This window comes from Cebus imitator, unplaced genomic scaffold (assembly GCF_001604975.1).
Source record: "Cebus imitator isolate Cc_AM_T3 unplaced genomic scaffold, Cebus_imitator-1.0 Scaffold24, whole genome shotgun sequence".
Lineage (NCBI taxonomy): Eukaryota > Metazoa > Chordata > Mammalia > Primates > Cebidae > Cebus > Cebus imitator.
In genome coordinates, this window is record NW_016107339.1 from 14,342,042 (window position 1) to 14,359,789 (window position 17,748).

At 53.4% G+C, this 17,748-nt stretch overlaps 1 protein-coding gene across 1 annotated transcript in view; it reads left to right on the forward strand.

The window, feature by feature from the left end:
• TNXB (tenascin XB) overlaps nt 1-17,748 on the forward strand; it is a 76,957-nt gene that overhangs the window by 17,821 nt on the left and 41,388 nt on the right. The window contains exons 5-11 of the mRNA XM_037736211.1: nt 3,148-3,304; nt 3,480-3,743; nt 6,415-6,783; nt 7,799-8,095; nt 11,178-11,468; nt 11,831-12,136; nt 13,814-14,152. Of these exons, the coding sequence (XP_037592139.1) occupies nt 3,148-3,304; nt 3,480-3,743; nt 6,415-6,783; nt 7,799-8,095; nt 11,178-11,468; nt 11,831-12,136; nt 13,814-14,152 (2,023 nt within the window). The remainder of the gene's footprint in view (nt 1-3,147; nt 3,305-3,479; nt 3,744-6,414; nt 6,784-7,798; nt 8,096-11,177; nt 11,469-11,830; nt 12,137-13,813; nt 14,153-17,748) is intronic.

The window sequence follows — 17,748 nt, forward strand, 5'->3', positions numbered from 1 at the left end:
GTGTGATCTCGGCTCACTGCAACTTCCGCCTCCTGGGTTCAGGCAATTCTCCTGCCTCAGCCTCCTGAGTAGCTGGGATTACAGGCACGCACCACCATGCCCAGCTAACTTTTGTATTTTTAGTAGAGATGGGGTTTCACCACGTTGACCAGGATGGTCTCGATCTCTTGACCTCGTGATCCACCCGCCTCGGCCTCCCAAAGTGCTGGGATTACAGGCTTGAGCCACTGCGCCCGGCCTAATTTTTGTATTTTTAGTAGAGACGGGGTTTCACCACGTTGACCAGATGGTCTCGATCTCTTGACCTCGCGATCCACCTGCCTCAGCCTCCCAAAGTGCTGGGATTATAGGCGTGAGCCACCGCGCCCGGCCTCCAGCCGGAATTATTTTTCAGAATGCAGAAGGTTTCTCCTCTCCCTGCATATGTGGCATTGTTACTCTGACTCAGTGATTCTCAAAGTGTGTTCCCTGGACCTGCATCATCAGCATCACCTGGGGGTATGTTAGGAATGCAGATCGTCAGAGTCCCCTCCCCAGATCTCCTGAGTCAGGAGGTCTGGGCATAGAGCCCAGTAACCTGTATTGCAATAAGCCCTCCAGGTGATTCTGACATACCTCCAGCCTGAGGCCCACGAAGTGAGGGAATGTTGTTATTCTGCAGAATGCTAGCTCCTCTATGAATGTGAGAGAAAGCATAGGGAATCTGAGGGAGGTGCGTTCTTGAATCAGAAAGAAGTTCAGATATTCCTTGTCTGGGTGTGTGCTGCAGCCTGGAAACCAGGGTCATGCTAAGTGTTCACTGGGACACAACACCTTGCAGCCTCGAAGAAGTTTTTGCTTGGGTCTAGTCTAAAAACAGAGATGTATTGGGATAAGGTTTAAAACTTGCCAAGAACAAAATCAGTGATGCAGCCCGGGCGCAGTGGCTCCTACCTGTAATCCCAGCATTTTGGGAGGCCAAAGTGGGTGAATCACCTGAGGTCAGGAGTTTGAGCAACTCCTTCACTATGTTGGTCAGGAGCATGACCAACATAGTGAAACTCCATCTCTACTAAAAATACAACATTTTTGGTAGAGTGGTGTATGCCTGTAATTCCAGCTACTTGGAAGGCTAAGGCAGGAGAATCACTCGAATCTGGGAGGTGGAGGTTGCAATGAGCCAAGATCATGCCATTACACTCCAGCCTGGGTGACAAGAGCAAAACTCTGTCTAAAAAAAATAAGTGACGTAGCCAAGCTTTACCAAGGGGCAGAGCCAGCTGCCAGCATCTGTTTAGAAAGCCTGCTTCAGACTAGCAAGATGGTTCTAGCAGACGTCGGAGATGTGGGTTAGGTTGATGGACTTTCAGGGGACTATTCCTAGGTGGATCTCAGGAGGAACCAAAAGGTGTCTAAAGGATAATACAGGTTGATCTTATGGAAGAAGGAGAACTCTGGGGCTAGGCTTGCCTCACTGAAAGAACCAGACATCATCAGGGAGCATCCAGGGTGTGTGTGTGTTGAGGCGGTGGGGATGGGGTAGGTATGGATAAAGAGAAAGAGACACAAACACAGAGAGAAAATGAACAAAGAAATTCTGGGAAGGGTAAAGATTTCATGAGTCTTGAGTTGGGTTTAACCCAAGGCTTCCTAGGCTGGTGTACACTAGGGCAGGGTGAGTAGGAGAGGGCTGGAGGTCCTGTGTGTCTAGGAAAACTTTTCAGCCCAGAAAACTGACAAAGCTTTATTTCATCCTCAACACAGACATCTCTACGTGGCCTTCTCATCTGGTTTTATACTTTAATATTTACTATGTTGATTTTCCCACAGTTCTCTTGGTTTAGGAGAGTACCTTTTGAAATTTCCAATCCTACTTGGCTGAATGGAGGTGTCCCCATCACGGCCAACATAGCTAAGCAGAACAGAGCGTCCTTAGCGGCCGTCCTGGCTGGACAGCGCATCGAAATGTGGGGCTGTTAGAATGCTCACAGATGTCCAGTTCCTCCTGTTTCCCTAGCAGTGGGCGCTCTAGGAGACCCTGCCTGGAGCAGGGCCAGTAGATTTCCTTTGGTGCCACCACACATAATCATAATACCTTAAATGTACACTTGTAGGAGGGTTGTTTTCTCACAGGAATTTGCTAAGCATAGAGATTGTTGTATCTCATAAAATTCAAGATGTGGCCATATGTTTAGCTACTAGAGTATGAGCTACCTGAGGACAGGGACCATATATTTTATTTTTGTGTCTCCAATGCCCAGCATGATGCCAGGTACAAAATCAGCAATCAGGAAACATATCTGTGGAACTTTGAGCAGATGGGTCTTGTTTTGAGGAGCCTACGCCGGGTGTGGTGGCTCATGCCTGTAATCCTAGCACTTTGGGAGGCCAAGGTGGGTGGATCACCTGAGGTCAGGAGTTCAAAACCAGCCTGGCCATCATGGTGAAACCCCATCTTTAAAAAAAAAAAATAAAAAAAAAAAAAAAGAGGAGCCTACAAGCCTGCTGAAGAGATAAGAAAAGTCCCTCAAGGGGAGGGTTGTGATGTGGGTCACAATCCTATTACACAGCCACAAGCAGGCATCTGCTGGGAGGTTCAGGCTGAGGGAGACCCTTTAAGGAGAAAGTGCAACTTGAAGGGGTATCCTTGATCTACTTCATTTGTTCTGAAGGGACTGAGCTTAGGAGAAGCCTCCTCATATCCAGGTAGTCAGAGTTGCTAGGGCAAAGCCAGAGGGAGAGTCCTGGTGCGTGTTGGGTGGAATTCTGGCAGATGAACAGGGGGTGCCCATGACAGGGGATTCTGGGATCACACTGTCAGGGCCTAAATCCTTGGCACTTTCTTGGTGTTGGTGACCTTGGCAGGATACTTGTCCTACTATGTCTCTGTTTTTTTATCTGTGAAGTGGGACTAATAGAACCTGTTTCAGAGGGTTGTGAGAATGAAGTGAGTTCACGTATGTAAATTGCCTAGAACAGTGGCTGGCAAGGAGTTAGTGCTCTCAGCATGTTTGCTGTTACTGCCTGTGCTCCCCAGCTTGTACAGGGCCAAGTTCCACACAGTCCCACGTTGAAACTGTTTAGAATTGGAGAAAGAAGAGATAAGGGGGATTGAGCAGCAGAGGCGAGAGTGCCAGCCCCTGAACCACCTGGTGCTCCCTCTCACAGACAGAGGGGGCGAGCCCCCCATTCACAGCACGGGTTCCAAGCTCTGCCTCAGCCTATGACCAGAGAGGACTGGCCCCTGGACAGGAGTACCAGGTCACTGTCCGAGCCCTTCGAGGGACCAGCTGGGGCCCTCCTGCCTCCAAGACCATCACCACCAGTGAGAGCTGGGGCTGCGGGGGCTGGCGTCCTGGGTGGAGATCCGGACTGGAGAGGGAATCTGCCTTCCAGAGGGAGAGGGGAGGGGCTGGATGGGGGCTAGGCTCTTGGAAGGAAAGCTGATAACTGAAGAACCAGACACCCACCTGAGCCCTCCTCTCTTTTAACTTGGCTAGTGATCGATGGGCCCCAGGACCTCCGAGTGGTGGCTGTGACGCCAACAACACTGGACCTCAGCTGGCTGCGTCCCCAGGCCGAGGTGGACCGATTTGTGGTGTCCTATGTCAGTGCTGGCAACCAGAGGGTACGGCTGGAAGTGCCCCCTGAAGCAGACAGGACACTGCTGACTGACCTGATGCCAGGCGTGGAATATGTGGTGACTGTCACTGCGGAGCGGGGCCGGGCAGTCAGCTACCCGGCTTCTGTCAGGGCCAACACAGGTATGGCTGGCCAGAGGTTAGGGAAGCGCCCTGGTTTCCCAACCTTGGATCCTCCTTCTCAGGAGCCCAGGCCCAGGGCTCACAGGCTCCTCTGAATGCATCTGGCAGGTGTGTGGCAGTCTCCAGGCACCTGCTGGGGGCCTTGCTTTGTCCTGAGGCCACTGGGGAGACAGAGCCCTCAGATGCCTGGAGTCCTGTAAGAAAGCTGCAGGTTAGACTATGGAAGGAACCGCCTCAGGGAGAGAAGTGAATAGGAGATGCTGTCTGACCCAGCCAGTTAAGGGACGTTTGTATTTACATTTAGGTACAGGGAAAGGCCTTGTGCTGATGGATCTTGTGGGACTGGAATTAGGCAGATTAGCGATCGTCAGTCTTGTTGACTTCAGGATTGGGATTGCTGGGAGGTGGGTCTCACAGCAGTGATTTTCCACTAAACCTCAAGGTTTCTTAACAGATACCTGGATATTTCTTTTCTTTTCCTGTGACCCGGGACACCCATCTCGCTGTAGCTCATTTTCTCTTCCCTGACTCCCCCTTCTCTTCTTCAGCTACAGGGCCCCACCCATGGGCTTGTCTCTTCTTTCTAGGGCACCAACAGTGGTGGGCTTGGAGGGGGATGGGGGGACTCGGGGACACTGACCGATTTCCCTCCGTTCTCTTTCCAGGTGGGGCTGGGGCACAGGGAAGAGGCCTCTGGCTCTGGTGGGAGGGATAGGGGAGGGGCTGCCGCGGGGAGAAGTGCCGGAGGGAGCTGCCACTGACCTGTTCTCCCCTTTTTCGCTCCTGGCAGCACCAGGCCACTACAGTTACCCGGAGGTGCGCCCCCCATCCCCGCCCCCCAAGCCCCAGTCCCGGCCAGCCCCAGCCCCGCGTCCCCCGCGTCCCCCACAGCCCCTTCGGCCCTCGAGGCCCGCAGAGGAAGGCGAGGAGCCCCGGCCCCGGCCAAGCTCGTCCCAGCCCCCACGGCGGCCTTGGGGCAACCTGACGGCCGAGCTGGGCCGCTTCCGCGGCACGGTGCAGGACCTGGAGCGCCACCTGCGGGCTCACGGCTACCCACTGCGGGCCAACCAGACTTACACGTCGGTGGCCCGCCACATCCATGAATACTTGCAGCGGCGTCGGGCGGCCGTCGCCCCCGCCGGCTCCCCTGCACCCCTGCCCCGCCACCCCCGCCCCACCGCCAACCCCGACCCCGGCAACAGGAAGCGGGACTCCAACCAGGGCATCTACGGCCCCTCGCCTGAAGGTGTCGACCGGGTGGCTGCGCCCCGCCACCCCAAGCCTGAGGTGCTGGGCAGTTCCGCTGACGGCGCGCTCCTCGTGTCTCTCGACGGGCTCCGCGGCCAGTTCGAGCGCGTGGTGCTGCGCTGGCGGCCTCAGCCGCCTGCAGAGGGCCCCGGCGGTGAGCTGACCGTGCCGGGCACCACGCGCACCGTCAGCCTGCCCGACCTCAGGCCCGGCACCACCTACCACGTGGAGGTCCACGGGGTGCGGGCGGGGCAGACCTCCAAGTCCTACGCCTTCATCACCACCACAGGTAGCGTGGGCTGGGGCCACGGGACACCCATCCCCTGTCCAGCCTCACCTGCCGTTGGAGCCTGCATTCACGAGTTCCTCCCCTGCCACCCCCCACTGCACCCTTCTACCTTCAGGCCCCAGTACCTGGTTCAGGCTCCAGGGGGCCCCGGGACAAAGCATGAGTCCAGTGTCCCTAGAAGATGTCTTCACCCCAGGGTCCTGGCATCATCCTGTGGATGCCTAAGGTCAAGGCGGCCGGGTCTTTGGGGTTCCCGGGTGGCTTCAGGATTGCTGTTTTAGGCAATAGACGAGGATGTGGTTGGGGCACCTGCAAAGATTCACTGGAGCGGTTTGAGTGGGCTGGGAATTGAAAACAGTGATTCCCCGTCTGACTCACTGTGGTGAGGGTGGCTGAAGACTGTGGTCAGTGGTTACTGTTTTCCACAATTTGGCCTTGACCTTGAAGAGACACATCAGAACTGCGTGGGGGTGGCCTGGGTGCCATCAGGCAGCAACTGGATGTGGGGGATGAAACCACTGCTTCTTGAGCTGGCTTTTCAGACCTCCTGGCTCACTTTATGCTGGTCTCTCCCACAGGAACGATGTCTGGGCTTGGGGAAGGGCACCCTGTGGCTGCTGTCGGGAGGGTGGTGGACCTGTTCTTCCCCCATAGGGCCCAGATGCCACCTGACCTGGATGTCCACCTGCACGCCCTCTCTTTCTTCCCACTGCCCACTCTCCTCTTGCATCCTCCCTCTCTAACACCACTGTCTTTCTTCCAGGCTTCTCACTGCAGCACTAATGGAAGCCACCTGACCACCACCCAGTGGGGGGGGGGTGTATGTGGGGAGGAGCATGGAAGTCTCTGGGAGCTAGAGGTCATGGAAGCCTTGTGGGATGAGGGATAGCAGAATTTATTTTACTTATTACCTGCCTGAAGCACAGGCCTGTCTGCTTAGGAATGGTAGATGGGGGTGTTTGTAGGACTGGCTGACCTTTGGGAGGAGGGGTGGCCCAGGTGATGGAACCAGAAGTAGAAGAGTGGAGGGTCTCAAGGCTGTTAAGAGGCTGGAGGGCAGAGCCTGAGGACTGGGGATTCCTTTCTAATTCTCATACTGGATTCTCCTCTTTTTCTCACCCTGCCCCTTCCTAGGGTCCTCACCCTCTGGCCTCTTGGGGACTACTGACGAGCCTCCTCCCTCAGGCCCCTCGACGACCCAAGGGGCCCAGGCCCCTCTCCTGCAGCAGCGCCCCCAGGAGCTGGGAGAGTTGAGGGTGCTGGGCAGAGATGAGACAGGGCGCCTCCGTGTGGCCTGGACAGCCCAGCCCGACACCTTTGCCCACTTCCAACTGCGCCTGAGGGTGCCCGAGGGGCCGGGGGCACATGAGGAACTGCTGCCAGGGGACGTCCGCCAGGCTCTGGTGCCTCCACCTGCTCCTGGATCCCCCTATGAGCTGTCACTTCGTGGGGTCCCTCCTGGGGGCAAGCCCTCTGACCCCATCATCTACCAAGGCATTATGGGTACATCCTGGACTTTGCTCAAATCAGTATCCTGAGTTTGGGGAAGAAGCTGGGGCTATTGGGCCTTCAGAGATGGGATGGATATTGCGGGTCCAGTGAAGGGCAGGGGTGATGTTTGGCACTGGATAGAAGAAAAGGAAAGAAAAGGAATTGCAGGTTCATTGGGAAGACAATGGAGGGGGATCTTAAAACAATTATGAGGGTAGGTGGTGAGAGGCGAAAGAGACAGAGGAAAGAAGCTCCACGGTTGGACAGAGATTCCAGGAGACAGGCTGAAGTTCCCCGGCCCTCCACCTGTAGCTCTCCTTGCACTGTCCCCTGCCCTCACTCTTTGGTTGCTCCTCTAGCCTTCCCTGCCCTACAGATCTTTCAGGGTGGGCATGGGAAGGCCTCTGGACACTGACCCTCAGCCCCCGACACCTTGTCCCTGGGAGCCTGGTTTGCAGCGGACAGCAGTCCATGGTTCCATCTGCTAGTTTCTGGTGGGGGTGAAGGCTCCTTGGGGCAGGGGCTCCACCACTATCAGGACTTCAGATATGGATGAGGTTTGCAGGGCCAGTGAAAGACAGGGCCCAGGTTACCTGACTTTCACATCCCCTCTTTGTTCCTCTCTGTGGGATCCCAAGCTCTCCTCTGGAAGAGATTTGTAGTGAGAGAGAGAGCAGCTCAGGTGGGCGGAGGGGACTTCAGACTCCTCTGAAGCTGCAGCAGGGAGGCCTAAAACTCTCATGCAGAACCAGGGGGGACCTGAAACCCCTCCAAAGATCCTGGTGTGCAAAGGGACCAAGACCTTGTGAGAGATGGAGAAACTGTTGGAAGGGAAGGAGCAGAGATTGAGAGGGAAACGTCCCTCTTCCAGGAAAGCTGGTCACAGAGGGCTGAGGGGTGGGGAAATAGAGTCTTCCAGGGAGGGAGCTATCCAGGATGGAGTGAGGTGGGCAGGGGAGAGGGAAGGAGACACAGACAAAAGAATGATTGAGTCCACCATGCTTTGCTTTTGGCTCCCAAACTCCAGACACAGATGAGGAGAAGCCTGGGAAGTCCTCAGGCCCGCCACGCCTGGGTGAGCTGACGGTGACGGACAGGACCTCTGACTCTTTGCTCCTGCGCTGGACAGTCCCCAAGGGCGAGTTTGACTCCTTCGTGATCCAGTACAAGGACAGGGACGGGCAGCCCCAGGTGGTGCCCGTGGAGGGGCCCCAGCGCTCGGCTGTCGTCACCTCCCTGGATCCTGGCCGCAAGTACAAATTTGTCCTGTATGGGTTCGTTGGCAAGAAGAGGCATGGTCCCCTGGTGGCTGAAGCCAAGACCTGTGAGTGACAACACTAATACCCTGCCTTCTGTACTGCCCTGAAGGAGGTTTTCTCAGTGCTTTGGGAACCCATTTGGGAGCTCCAGGAAAGCTTCTTGGAGGCAGTGGTGCATGAGCTGAATTCTGAAGGGAAGGTAGTGGTGGGGCAGGCACAGAGGTTGGGAAGCTCACTGCAGCCTGAGGAAGTCACAGTGATCGAGGTGGGGAGAGCATGGCCAGCAGGAGAATCACTGCCACAGTTTCTTCCAGCTGGAGAACAGGGCATGCGGGGCTGCCAAAGGGCCTGGTCTCAGGGCTTTCTGGTTTGTGCTGAGGGGCTTGGGCCTCATTTGAAGACCCCTAGTGAAGTATTGGACTGAGTATGAAATTAAAAATAACACTAAGGCCGGGCACGGTGGCTCAAGCCTGTAATCCCAGCACTTTGGGAGGCCGAGGCAGGTGAATCACGAGGTCAAGAGATCGAGACCATCTTGGTCAACATGGTGAAACCCCGTCTCTATTAAAAATACAAAAAAATTAGCTGGGCATGGTGGTGCGTGCCTGTAATCCCAGCTACTCAGGAGGCTGAGGCAGGAGAATTGCCTGAACCCAGGAGGCGGAGGTTGCGGTGAGCCGAGATCGCGCCATTGCACTCCAGCCTGGGTAACATGAGTGAAACTCCATCTCAAAAACAAAACAAAACAAAACAAAAAAAAACCACTAAGACAAAGGTATGCCAAATTGCAGGGTCTTTTATTGCCGGTGGCCACAGAGAACTCACGTCTCTCCAACCTGTGGCCCCCAAGCTCAGGGAGAGAGGGGTTTTTAGGCTGAAAAACCGCATCCTGGTTTTAGGATTGAGAGGGTGAGGGGCGGGGGTGCGGCTGAAGGGATTCAGACATTCCGAGAGCCAGGGGATTCCGTAAATCACCTCCTGGGCAGAGATGAGGGTGGGGGTCTCCGGACATTCCAAGGGCTAGGGGACTTTTGTCATTCCGATTGTTACTTAAGTGGTTTACAGAAGTCAAGATAAATGTTAGTTTACACATTGTCTGGGTAGTGGTGGAAGTCACAGATCTTAGTTACTTATTACAAGTTGCGGGGGCCAAGATGGCATTAGTTTGGGCTGCTTATTCTGGTACTGATAAAAAAAAGTAAGCAGCTTTACACAGTGGGCAGTTTGCAGAGCAAACTAGCAGTTTTATTTACAGAAGCAGTTATTGCTAGGAGAATGGGGCAGCCGTTACAACTTACTTTTTGGAAACACAGCTTTGTCTTATAAAATGGTGTTGCTCAGGTGCTGGCTCTAGGCCAGCTGTAGCACACTAGAGGGCCTCTGAAGGGTGAAGTGGAAGAGTGATGTGACTAGATATTTATCTTGCAAATTGCACTGCGGCTGCTGCTGAGACTAGCTGGAGATGTGAGTTAAGAGCTGGTAAGGGCTGGCAGGGTGGATCCTTCCTATAATCCTAGAACCTTTGGAGGCCGAGGCCTCCTCAAGCAGGATTACTTGAGGCTAGGAGTTTGAGACCAGCCTAGCAACACAGCAAGACCCCATCTCTACTACAACAAAAGATATTAGCCAGGTGTGGTGGTGCATGCCTGTAGTCCCACCTACTTGAGAGGCTGAGGTGGGACGATCACTTGAGCCCAGAAGACAGACTGCAGTGAGCCATGATTGTGCCACTGTACTCCAGCCTGGATGCTATCCACATTTTGCACAGAGCAACACCCTGTCTCCAAAAAAAAAATATATATATATATATGTATCTATATATATAGATACATATATATATGATGGATTGGCTGGGATGTGGCAGTGGGGCTGGATGTGGGAGGCAAAGGAAAGCAAGGCGTACCAGGCAGCCCCCAGGATTCTGGATGAGACAGTCCCATTCCCTGAGGCATGGAGCAGCAGAGGTGTGGAACAACGGCTTAGATAAACTTAGATCAACATCTAAGGGACACTTACATAAGTATCTTTTGTGCGTTTATTAACAGTCAATTGTGATCAAGATGTTCTCTAAGTGGATCACGACACTTATTCCTTAAAGCACACCTAGGAGGCATGCTCACTTTATAGATCAAGAGAATTTAGGTGCCAGGGTAGCAGTGTGGGGCTGGGGAAGAGACAGGGCCACTGGAACCCTGGGGACGGCCTACACTCAGAGCAGAGGCAGAGGAACAAGAGCCACAGGGTAGCTTGAGGGGTGACTTGCAGGGAGGGGCAGAATCGGGGAGGGTGCCGTCCTGGACTCCAGGAAGGAGGGCGTGGTTGGACTTGTCAGATTCCAGAACAGTGATTCAAGGGCTATGGAGCGTCCACAGGATTTAGCAATGGCAAGGTTACCACTGGCCTCCATGAGAGCTGCTGCCTGGTGGCGGGATGAAGCTGGATTGGGAGGGTGATGGAGATGAGGACATGGCTACAATCAGTGTAGACATCACTTTCTGAAATCTGCGCTGGGAATGCAAGCAAAGAGGGAAGATGGAGGCTGGAGAGAGATGCACGCAGGATGCGGGGGAGGGGCGTGACAGTAGCATGTTGAAATGCTGATGGCACAGCCACTGGGGAGTGAAGGGTCAGTGATGCAGGTGGGGGAGTCCACCCACGGGTCAAAGTTCCCGAGGAGGAGGGCTGCAGCGAAGGTGAGGGAGGCTGTTTCACATTAAAACACTTCAAGGATTGTGCTCTCCTCTCTTGGAGAAGCAGCCAGCTAGTAGTTAGGCTTGGAAGCAGTGGAGGTTGTTCTGGGAAGATTTCCCTGGCTGTGGACATGTGAAAGGGCCTGGCTGGGCTCCCTTCTTTCTCCCCACTGCTCGGGGTTGTGGATGGAGGCAGAGCCACACTGGTCCACACAGTGCTTCCATGCCATTTGGAAGAAGGCACCCATTCCTCTAAGTGGACACTGCTTCTCACCAGGGCACACAGCTCAGCAAGCAGAATGTTGACTGAATTTCAGTCCCTCTGTACTCCCTCAGCAAGTGTGCTTTTGTGCAGTGAGCAACCTGCACAACCTCACACAGCATCCCTATGTGGGACTTGGCTTCCCCATTCTCCTTTGACCTGAGTCCTTCCCTTCTCTCTACCCGCTCTTCCTAGTGCCTCAGACTGACTCAAGTCCAGGGACTCCACCCCGCCTGGGAAACCTGTGGGTGACAGACCCCACCCCAGACTCACTGCATCTCTCCTGGACTGTCCCTGAGGGCCAGTTCGACACCTTCATGGTCCAGTACAGGGACAGGGATGGACGGCCCCAAGTCATACCTGTGGAAGGGCCCGAGCGTTCAGTTGTTGTCTCTTCACTGGACCCTGACCACAAGTACAGATTCACTCTGTTTGGGATCGCGAACAAGAAGCGGTATGGGCCTCTCACAGCCGATGGAACCACTGGTGAGTAGCGGCCACCGCAGCCCCCACGTGATCCCCTCTCAGCCCTCTGCATACTTGCCTTTAGCCTGAAACTAGCTGGAGTCCCCCAGCAAGACAGCTGACTCCAGCATCCTGGCCCCGCTCCTGGGCTGAGGAGCAGCCAGACTCCCCCGCACTGCTGGGCCCCTTCCATCCCAAGCAGCAGCTCCCCAAGGCCCAGAAGGTGTGTCATACCCTGGCTGTGTCAGGCTGCCCAGGAGTTTAGCATTCAAATTCATGGAGTAGTGACTCCCCCCCACCCCCTGTAGGTGTGACATCTCATCCAAACCCCAATTCCCAGTCCCAGGCTGCCAGTTCAGCACCTGGCTGGATCTTGTTTACAGCTCCAGAGAGGAAAGAGGAGCCCCCCAACCCTGAGTCCCTGGAACAGCCCGTCCTGGGGGAACTGACGGTGACCGGTGTGACCCCAGACTCCTTGCGCCTCTCATGGACGGTGGCCCAGGGCCCCTTTGACTCGTTCATGGTCCAGTACAAGGATGCACAGGGGCAGCCCCAGGCAGTGCCTGTTGCGGGGGATGAGAACGAGGTTACCGTGCCTGGCCTGGATCCCGACCGGAAATATAAGATGAACCTCTACGGGCTTCGTGGCAGGCAGCGTGTGGGGCCCGAGTCTGTGGTGGCCAAGACTGGTGAGTCATGGCTGCCAGGCCTCCCTTGCCTGCTAGCCCCATCCTGCGAGCAGGACCTGGCTGGGGCTCCTTCCAGCCTCCCTCCACCTTCACCTTCTCAGCTCATTTTGCCAAAGCCCCCACCCAGGTCCTCCTCCACTGCCCTCCTGTCCTCTGCATGCCAGGTCCCCTCATCCAGCCTCCAGCTCCTCATCTTTCTCAGCCTTACTCTTCATCTCCAAGGGCAGGTCCTATTTCACCATTCGAAGCACCGGGACTCCTCCCTCCACCCAGGGCTGTCTCCCCACAGATGTCCTCCCCATTTAGTCACTGTGTTCTCACCCCACAGTTTTTACCGGGCTCCTTCACTGTCTGGTTTGGGCCATGGTCACTTCTGCGCTTCTGTTACCTGCTCCCCACACCCTCCTGCTATTTCTCCTGTGTTCAGAGATGGCAGATCCAAGTGACAAAAGCACCACGTTTCTTCAGCCTTTTTGCAGCATGAAGAGGACCCCTCCCAGCTCCCGACTCCTTGACTCCCAGCCCGCTTGGAACAGGGCAAAGGGATTGCATTGAGCTCAGCACCCCAGCCTGTTCCTCAATGTGCCCAGCCTTTCCCTGTGCGGTGCCATTCCCATGGCCTGTGCATTCTTTGATGAGAGATAGCGTGGATAGTGGTTAGGAGCAGAGACCCCGGAGCCAATGCCTGAGTCTCACTCCCAGCCTTGCAACTTACTTCCTATGGACCTTGTGCAAGTTGCTTAACCCCTCTGTGCCTCAGCTTTCCCTTCTGTCAGCTGGGGAGGATAATGGTTACCACCACACAGAGCTGTTGCAATTACATGAGTTAATATACGATAACACTTAGAATAGCGCAAGGAGCAGCAAAACCTTTTCAGAGTGAGCTGCAATTTCTCCCTGACTCTCTCACTTCCCGTAATCTTTTTTGCTCCCCACCTCCCTCCCTTCCCCTGGGTTGTCATTCGTGCCGGTTCTTTCCTCAGTCTATCCCAAATTAGTCCCCCGTGTACAAGGGAGTGGGTCACTGAAGGGCTGGCTTCCCTTGTGCCACAGTCTCCCCACTCCATGGAGCCTTGGCAGAGACCTAACTGCAGGGGGCGGGCAGGTTCCCACAGGGCTATGATTCCAGAGCCAGCCGGGGAAGGGCACAGCCCTCCCTGGATCCTACTCACCCCAGAATTTTTCTCCCACTCCTGCCCAGAGCCCCGCCTTAGAAATTCATTCCTTGGGGTCAAAGGGGAGGGAGGGGCAGGGCTGCCTGGGGAGGCCATAGCAGGAGCACATTCTGTGGTCTGATCCTCGTATGAGGGGTGCGGCAGCCAGAATGCTGTGGGGAGGGCGCAGGTAGGAATAGCCTCACTGCCCTCCTGGCTGTCTGAGGTCAGCGCTGTCAGTGCACGTGGTTTGGAAGAACCCTCAGAGGCTTCCTCTTTTCCCATCTCAGCTCCTTTTTCTCAGACATGAAGAGAGACCCGTCACCCCCACAGAACCTACCAGAGAAGGATGAGGTAGGGGCTGTCTCAGCCCTCTCCATCCGTGAGTGACTAAATGGCAAATGCAAAGGCTACAGAGCCCCCGAGCCCATTTCTGGGCATCGTGAGGGCATTTCTGTGGCTATCCCCTGTTGGCAGTAGCAGCAAAGCCAGCAGCCCTTTATGCCTCTGTCTCTCCTCTCAGCTCCTCAGGAGGTTGTGGACGAGACTCCCAGCCCCACAGAACCCAGCACAGAGACCCTGGAACCCCCTGAGGAGCCACTCCTGGGGGAGCTGACAGTGACAGGAGCCTCCCCTGACTCGCTGAGCCTCTCCTGGACCGTCCCCCAGGGCCGCTTCGACTCCTTCACCGTGCAGTACAAGGACAGGGACGGGCGGCCCCAGGCGGTGCGTGTCCGGGGCGAGGAGAGCGAGGTCACCGTGGGGGGCCTGGAGCCCGGGCACAAGTACAAGATGCACCTGTACGGCCTCCACGAGGGACGGCGCGTGGGCCCCGTGTCCGCCGTGGGCGTGACAGGTGAGTGAGGGGCAGGGGACTACTCTGGTTCTCTTTCACTGCTGGCTCCCAGCTTCCCTGTAGCCAGTTGCTCTCCTTGCTCCAGTGGAGTCTTCAGGCCACCTGCCAGGGGAAGACCTAGAAAGTGCATGTCACTGGGGACTAGGGCACCACCAGCTTTCATATCCCTGAGCAAGTTTTTTTTTTTTTTAATATTTTATTGCACTTTAGGTTCTGGGGTACATGTGAAAAACATGCAGAATTGTTGCATAGGTACATACATGGCAACGTGGTTTGCTGCCTCCATCCCTGTCACCTATATCACATTTCTCCCCATGTTATCCCTCCCCAACTCCCTACCCCCCGCTGCCCTTCTCCTAGTCCCCCCCACAGACCCTAGTGTGTGATGCTCCCCTCCCTGTGTCCATGTGTTCTCATTGTTCAACACCCGCCTATGAGTGAGAACATGCGGTGTTTGATTTTCTGTACTTGTGTCAGTTTGCTGAGAATGATGGTTTCTAGGTTCATCCATGTCGCTACAAAGGACACAAACTCATCGTTTTTTATGGCTGCATAGTATTCCATGGTGTATGTGTAGCACATTTTCCTTGTCCAGTCTATCATCGATGGGCATCTGGGTTGGTTCCAAGTCTTTGCTATTGTAAACAGTGCCACAATGAACATTCGTGTGCATGTGTCTTTATAATAGAATGATTTATAATCCTTTGGGTATATATCCAGTAATGGGATTGCTGGGTCAAATGGAATTTCTATTTCTAGATTCTTGAGGAATCGCCACACTGTCTTCCACAATGGTTGAACTAATTTACACTCCCACCAACAGTGTAAAAGTCTTCCTGTTTCTCTATATCCTCTCCAGCATCTATTGTCTCCAGATTTTGTAATGATCGCCATTCTAACTGGCATGAGATGGTTTCTCCATGTGGTTTTGATTTGCACTTCTCTAATGACCAGTGATGATGAACATTTTTTCATGTTTGTTGGCCTCATATATGTCTTTTTTTGAAAAGTGTCTGTTCATATCCTTCACCCACTTTTGAATGGGTTTTTTTTTTTTTTCTTATAAATCTGTTTTAGTTCTTTGTAGATTCCGGATATTAGCCATTTGTCAGATGGGTAGATTGCAAAATTTTTTTCCCATTCTGTTGGTTGCCAATTCACTCTAACGATTGTTTCTTTTGCTGTGCAGAAGCTCTGTAGTTTAACGAGATTCCATTTGTCTATTTGTTGCCAATGCTTTTGATGTTTTAGTCATGAAGTCCTTGTCTATGCCTATGTTCTGAATGGTTTTGCCTAGGTTTTCTTCTAGGGTTTTTATGGTGTTAGGTCTTATGTTTAAGTCTTAATCCATCTGGAGTTAATTTTAGTGTAAGGTGCCAGGAAGGGGTCCAGTTTCTGCTTTCTGCACATGGCTAGCCAGTTTTCTCAATACCATATGTTAAACAGGGAATCCTTTCCCCATTGCTTGTTTTTGTCAGGTTTGTCAAAGATCAGACGGTTGTAGATGTGTTGTGTTGCCTCCGAGGCCTCTGTTCTGTTCCATTGGCCTATTATGTCTGTTTTGGTACCAGTACCATGCTGTTTTGATTACTGTAGCCTTGTAGTATGGTTTGAAGTCCAGTAGTGTGATGGCTCCAGCTTTGTTCTTTTTGCTTAGAATTGACTTGGCTATGCAGGCTCTCTTTTGGTTCCATATGAAGTTTAAGGTGGTTTTTTCCAGTTCTGTGAGGAGGGTCATAGGTAGCTTGATGGGGATAGCATTGAATCTGTAAATTACTTTGGGTAGTATGGCCATTTTCACAATATTGATTCTTCCTAACCATGAGCATGGAATGTTTTTCCATCTGCTTGTTTCCTCTCTTGCAAATTTTAAACTTTCTTTCTTTCTTTCTTTTTTTGAGTTGAAGTTTTGCTCTTGTTTGCCCATGCTGGAGTGCAATGGCGCAATCTCAGCTCACTGCAACCTCCACCTCTGGGTTCAAGCAATTCTTCTGCCTCAGCCTCCTGATTAGCTGGGATTACAGGCATGCACCACCACGCCCAGCTAATTTTGTATTTTTAGTGGAGATGGAGTTTCTCCATGTTGGTCAGGCTGGTCTTGAACTCCCGACTTCAGGTGATCCGCCTGCCTCGGCCTCCCAAAGTGCTGGAATTATAGGTGTGAATCACCATGCACAGCCAAGTTTAAAACTTTCTGCGTCCCTGTTTCCTTATCCGAAAAATGACACCTACCTCACAGAGCTACTGTGACAGTTAAGTGAGTTAACAGATGTAAAGCATCCAGGATGGGCCTGGCAAAAGTAAACATGCTGCCAGTGTCTGCTGTGAGAATTGCTATAAATATTCTTACTTTGGGGTCTGCTTTGTCCCCTTTAGCTGGTTCAGTTACTTGGTCAGAATGCACATGAATCTAAAGCCATACCACCCTGAACATGCGCCATCATCTCCTCTGATCTCAGAGGAGGGTCAGGTTGGTTAGTACTTGGATGGGAGAATGTGCATAAGACATTGGCCTCTTCATCAATGCAGCTCGAAGCAAGCTTTCTTTTTCTTTCTTTCTTTTTTTTTCTTTTTTTTGAGACTGAGCCTTGCTCTGTCACCCAGGCTGGAATGCGGTGGTACGATCTCGGCTCACTGCAACCTCTGCCTCCCAGGTTCAGGCAATTCTCCTGCCTCAGCCTCCTGAGTAGCTGGGATTGCAGGCACGCACCACCACGCCTGGCTAATTTTTGTATTTTTAATAGAGACGGGGTTTCACATGTCAGCCAGGCTGGTCTCAAACTCCTGACCTCAAGTGCCCCACCACCTCGGCCTCCCGAAGTGCTGGGATTATAGGTATGAGCCATCACGCCTTTAATACTCATCCAGCGAGTGATTTAACAGCAAAGAAGACCATCCCTTCCACCCTCTCTCTCAGGCCTGGTTACAGGGCCACATCCACTGCCACGCAGGACCAACCTGGGCATCTCCTCTCCAGGACTTCAGCCCAAGAGGCTGAGTGGGCAGCAGTGCCTCTGGGACCTTCCTGCTGACCCGCCCGGTCACAGGAGGGGAATCTCTTTTTCCCTTTGCTCACAGAAACAAAGACACACCCTTCTCAAAACAACTTATACAATAAGGAGCAAGATTGCAAACGTAGAAGTAGAGAAAGAGATAGTTTTCCAGAACATGGTTTCTTTAATTGTTTTCCAGAACATGGTTTCTTTAATTCCACCAAGCTCAGCTTCATCATGACGTGGTTGATTTTTTTTCCAGAACTTTCCACTCTCTATTTTCTTTGCCTCAGTCAGCACTGAGAAAAGGGAGAGGGGAAAGCCACCCTGAGTGACTCTCCTTGAGGCCTGAGGTTGTAGGGTGTAGGCTGGTGCCAAGCCCAGACATGCTGCCAGGGCTGCTCCTGGAGTGATCCTCCCTCTGCCCCTCTGTCCCAGGGACCCACATTGGGCTCTGTGAGGACTTGTGCCTGGTCCCTGGAGGAAGGATGGACTCTGTCAAGCACCGACTTAGGCGGTGCAGTAGAGATAAATGGAGTTTGGGAATCTGACAAACTGAGTTCCTCCCTGGCTTCCCCTATTGTCGGCTGTGTGCTTTTTTTTTTTTTT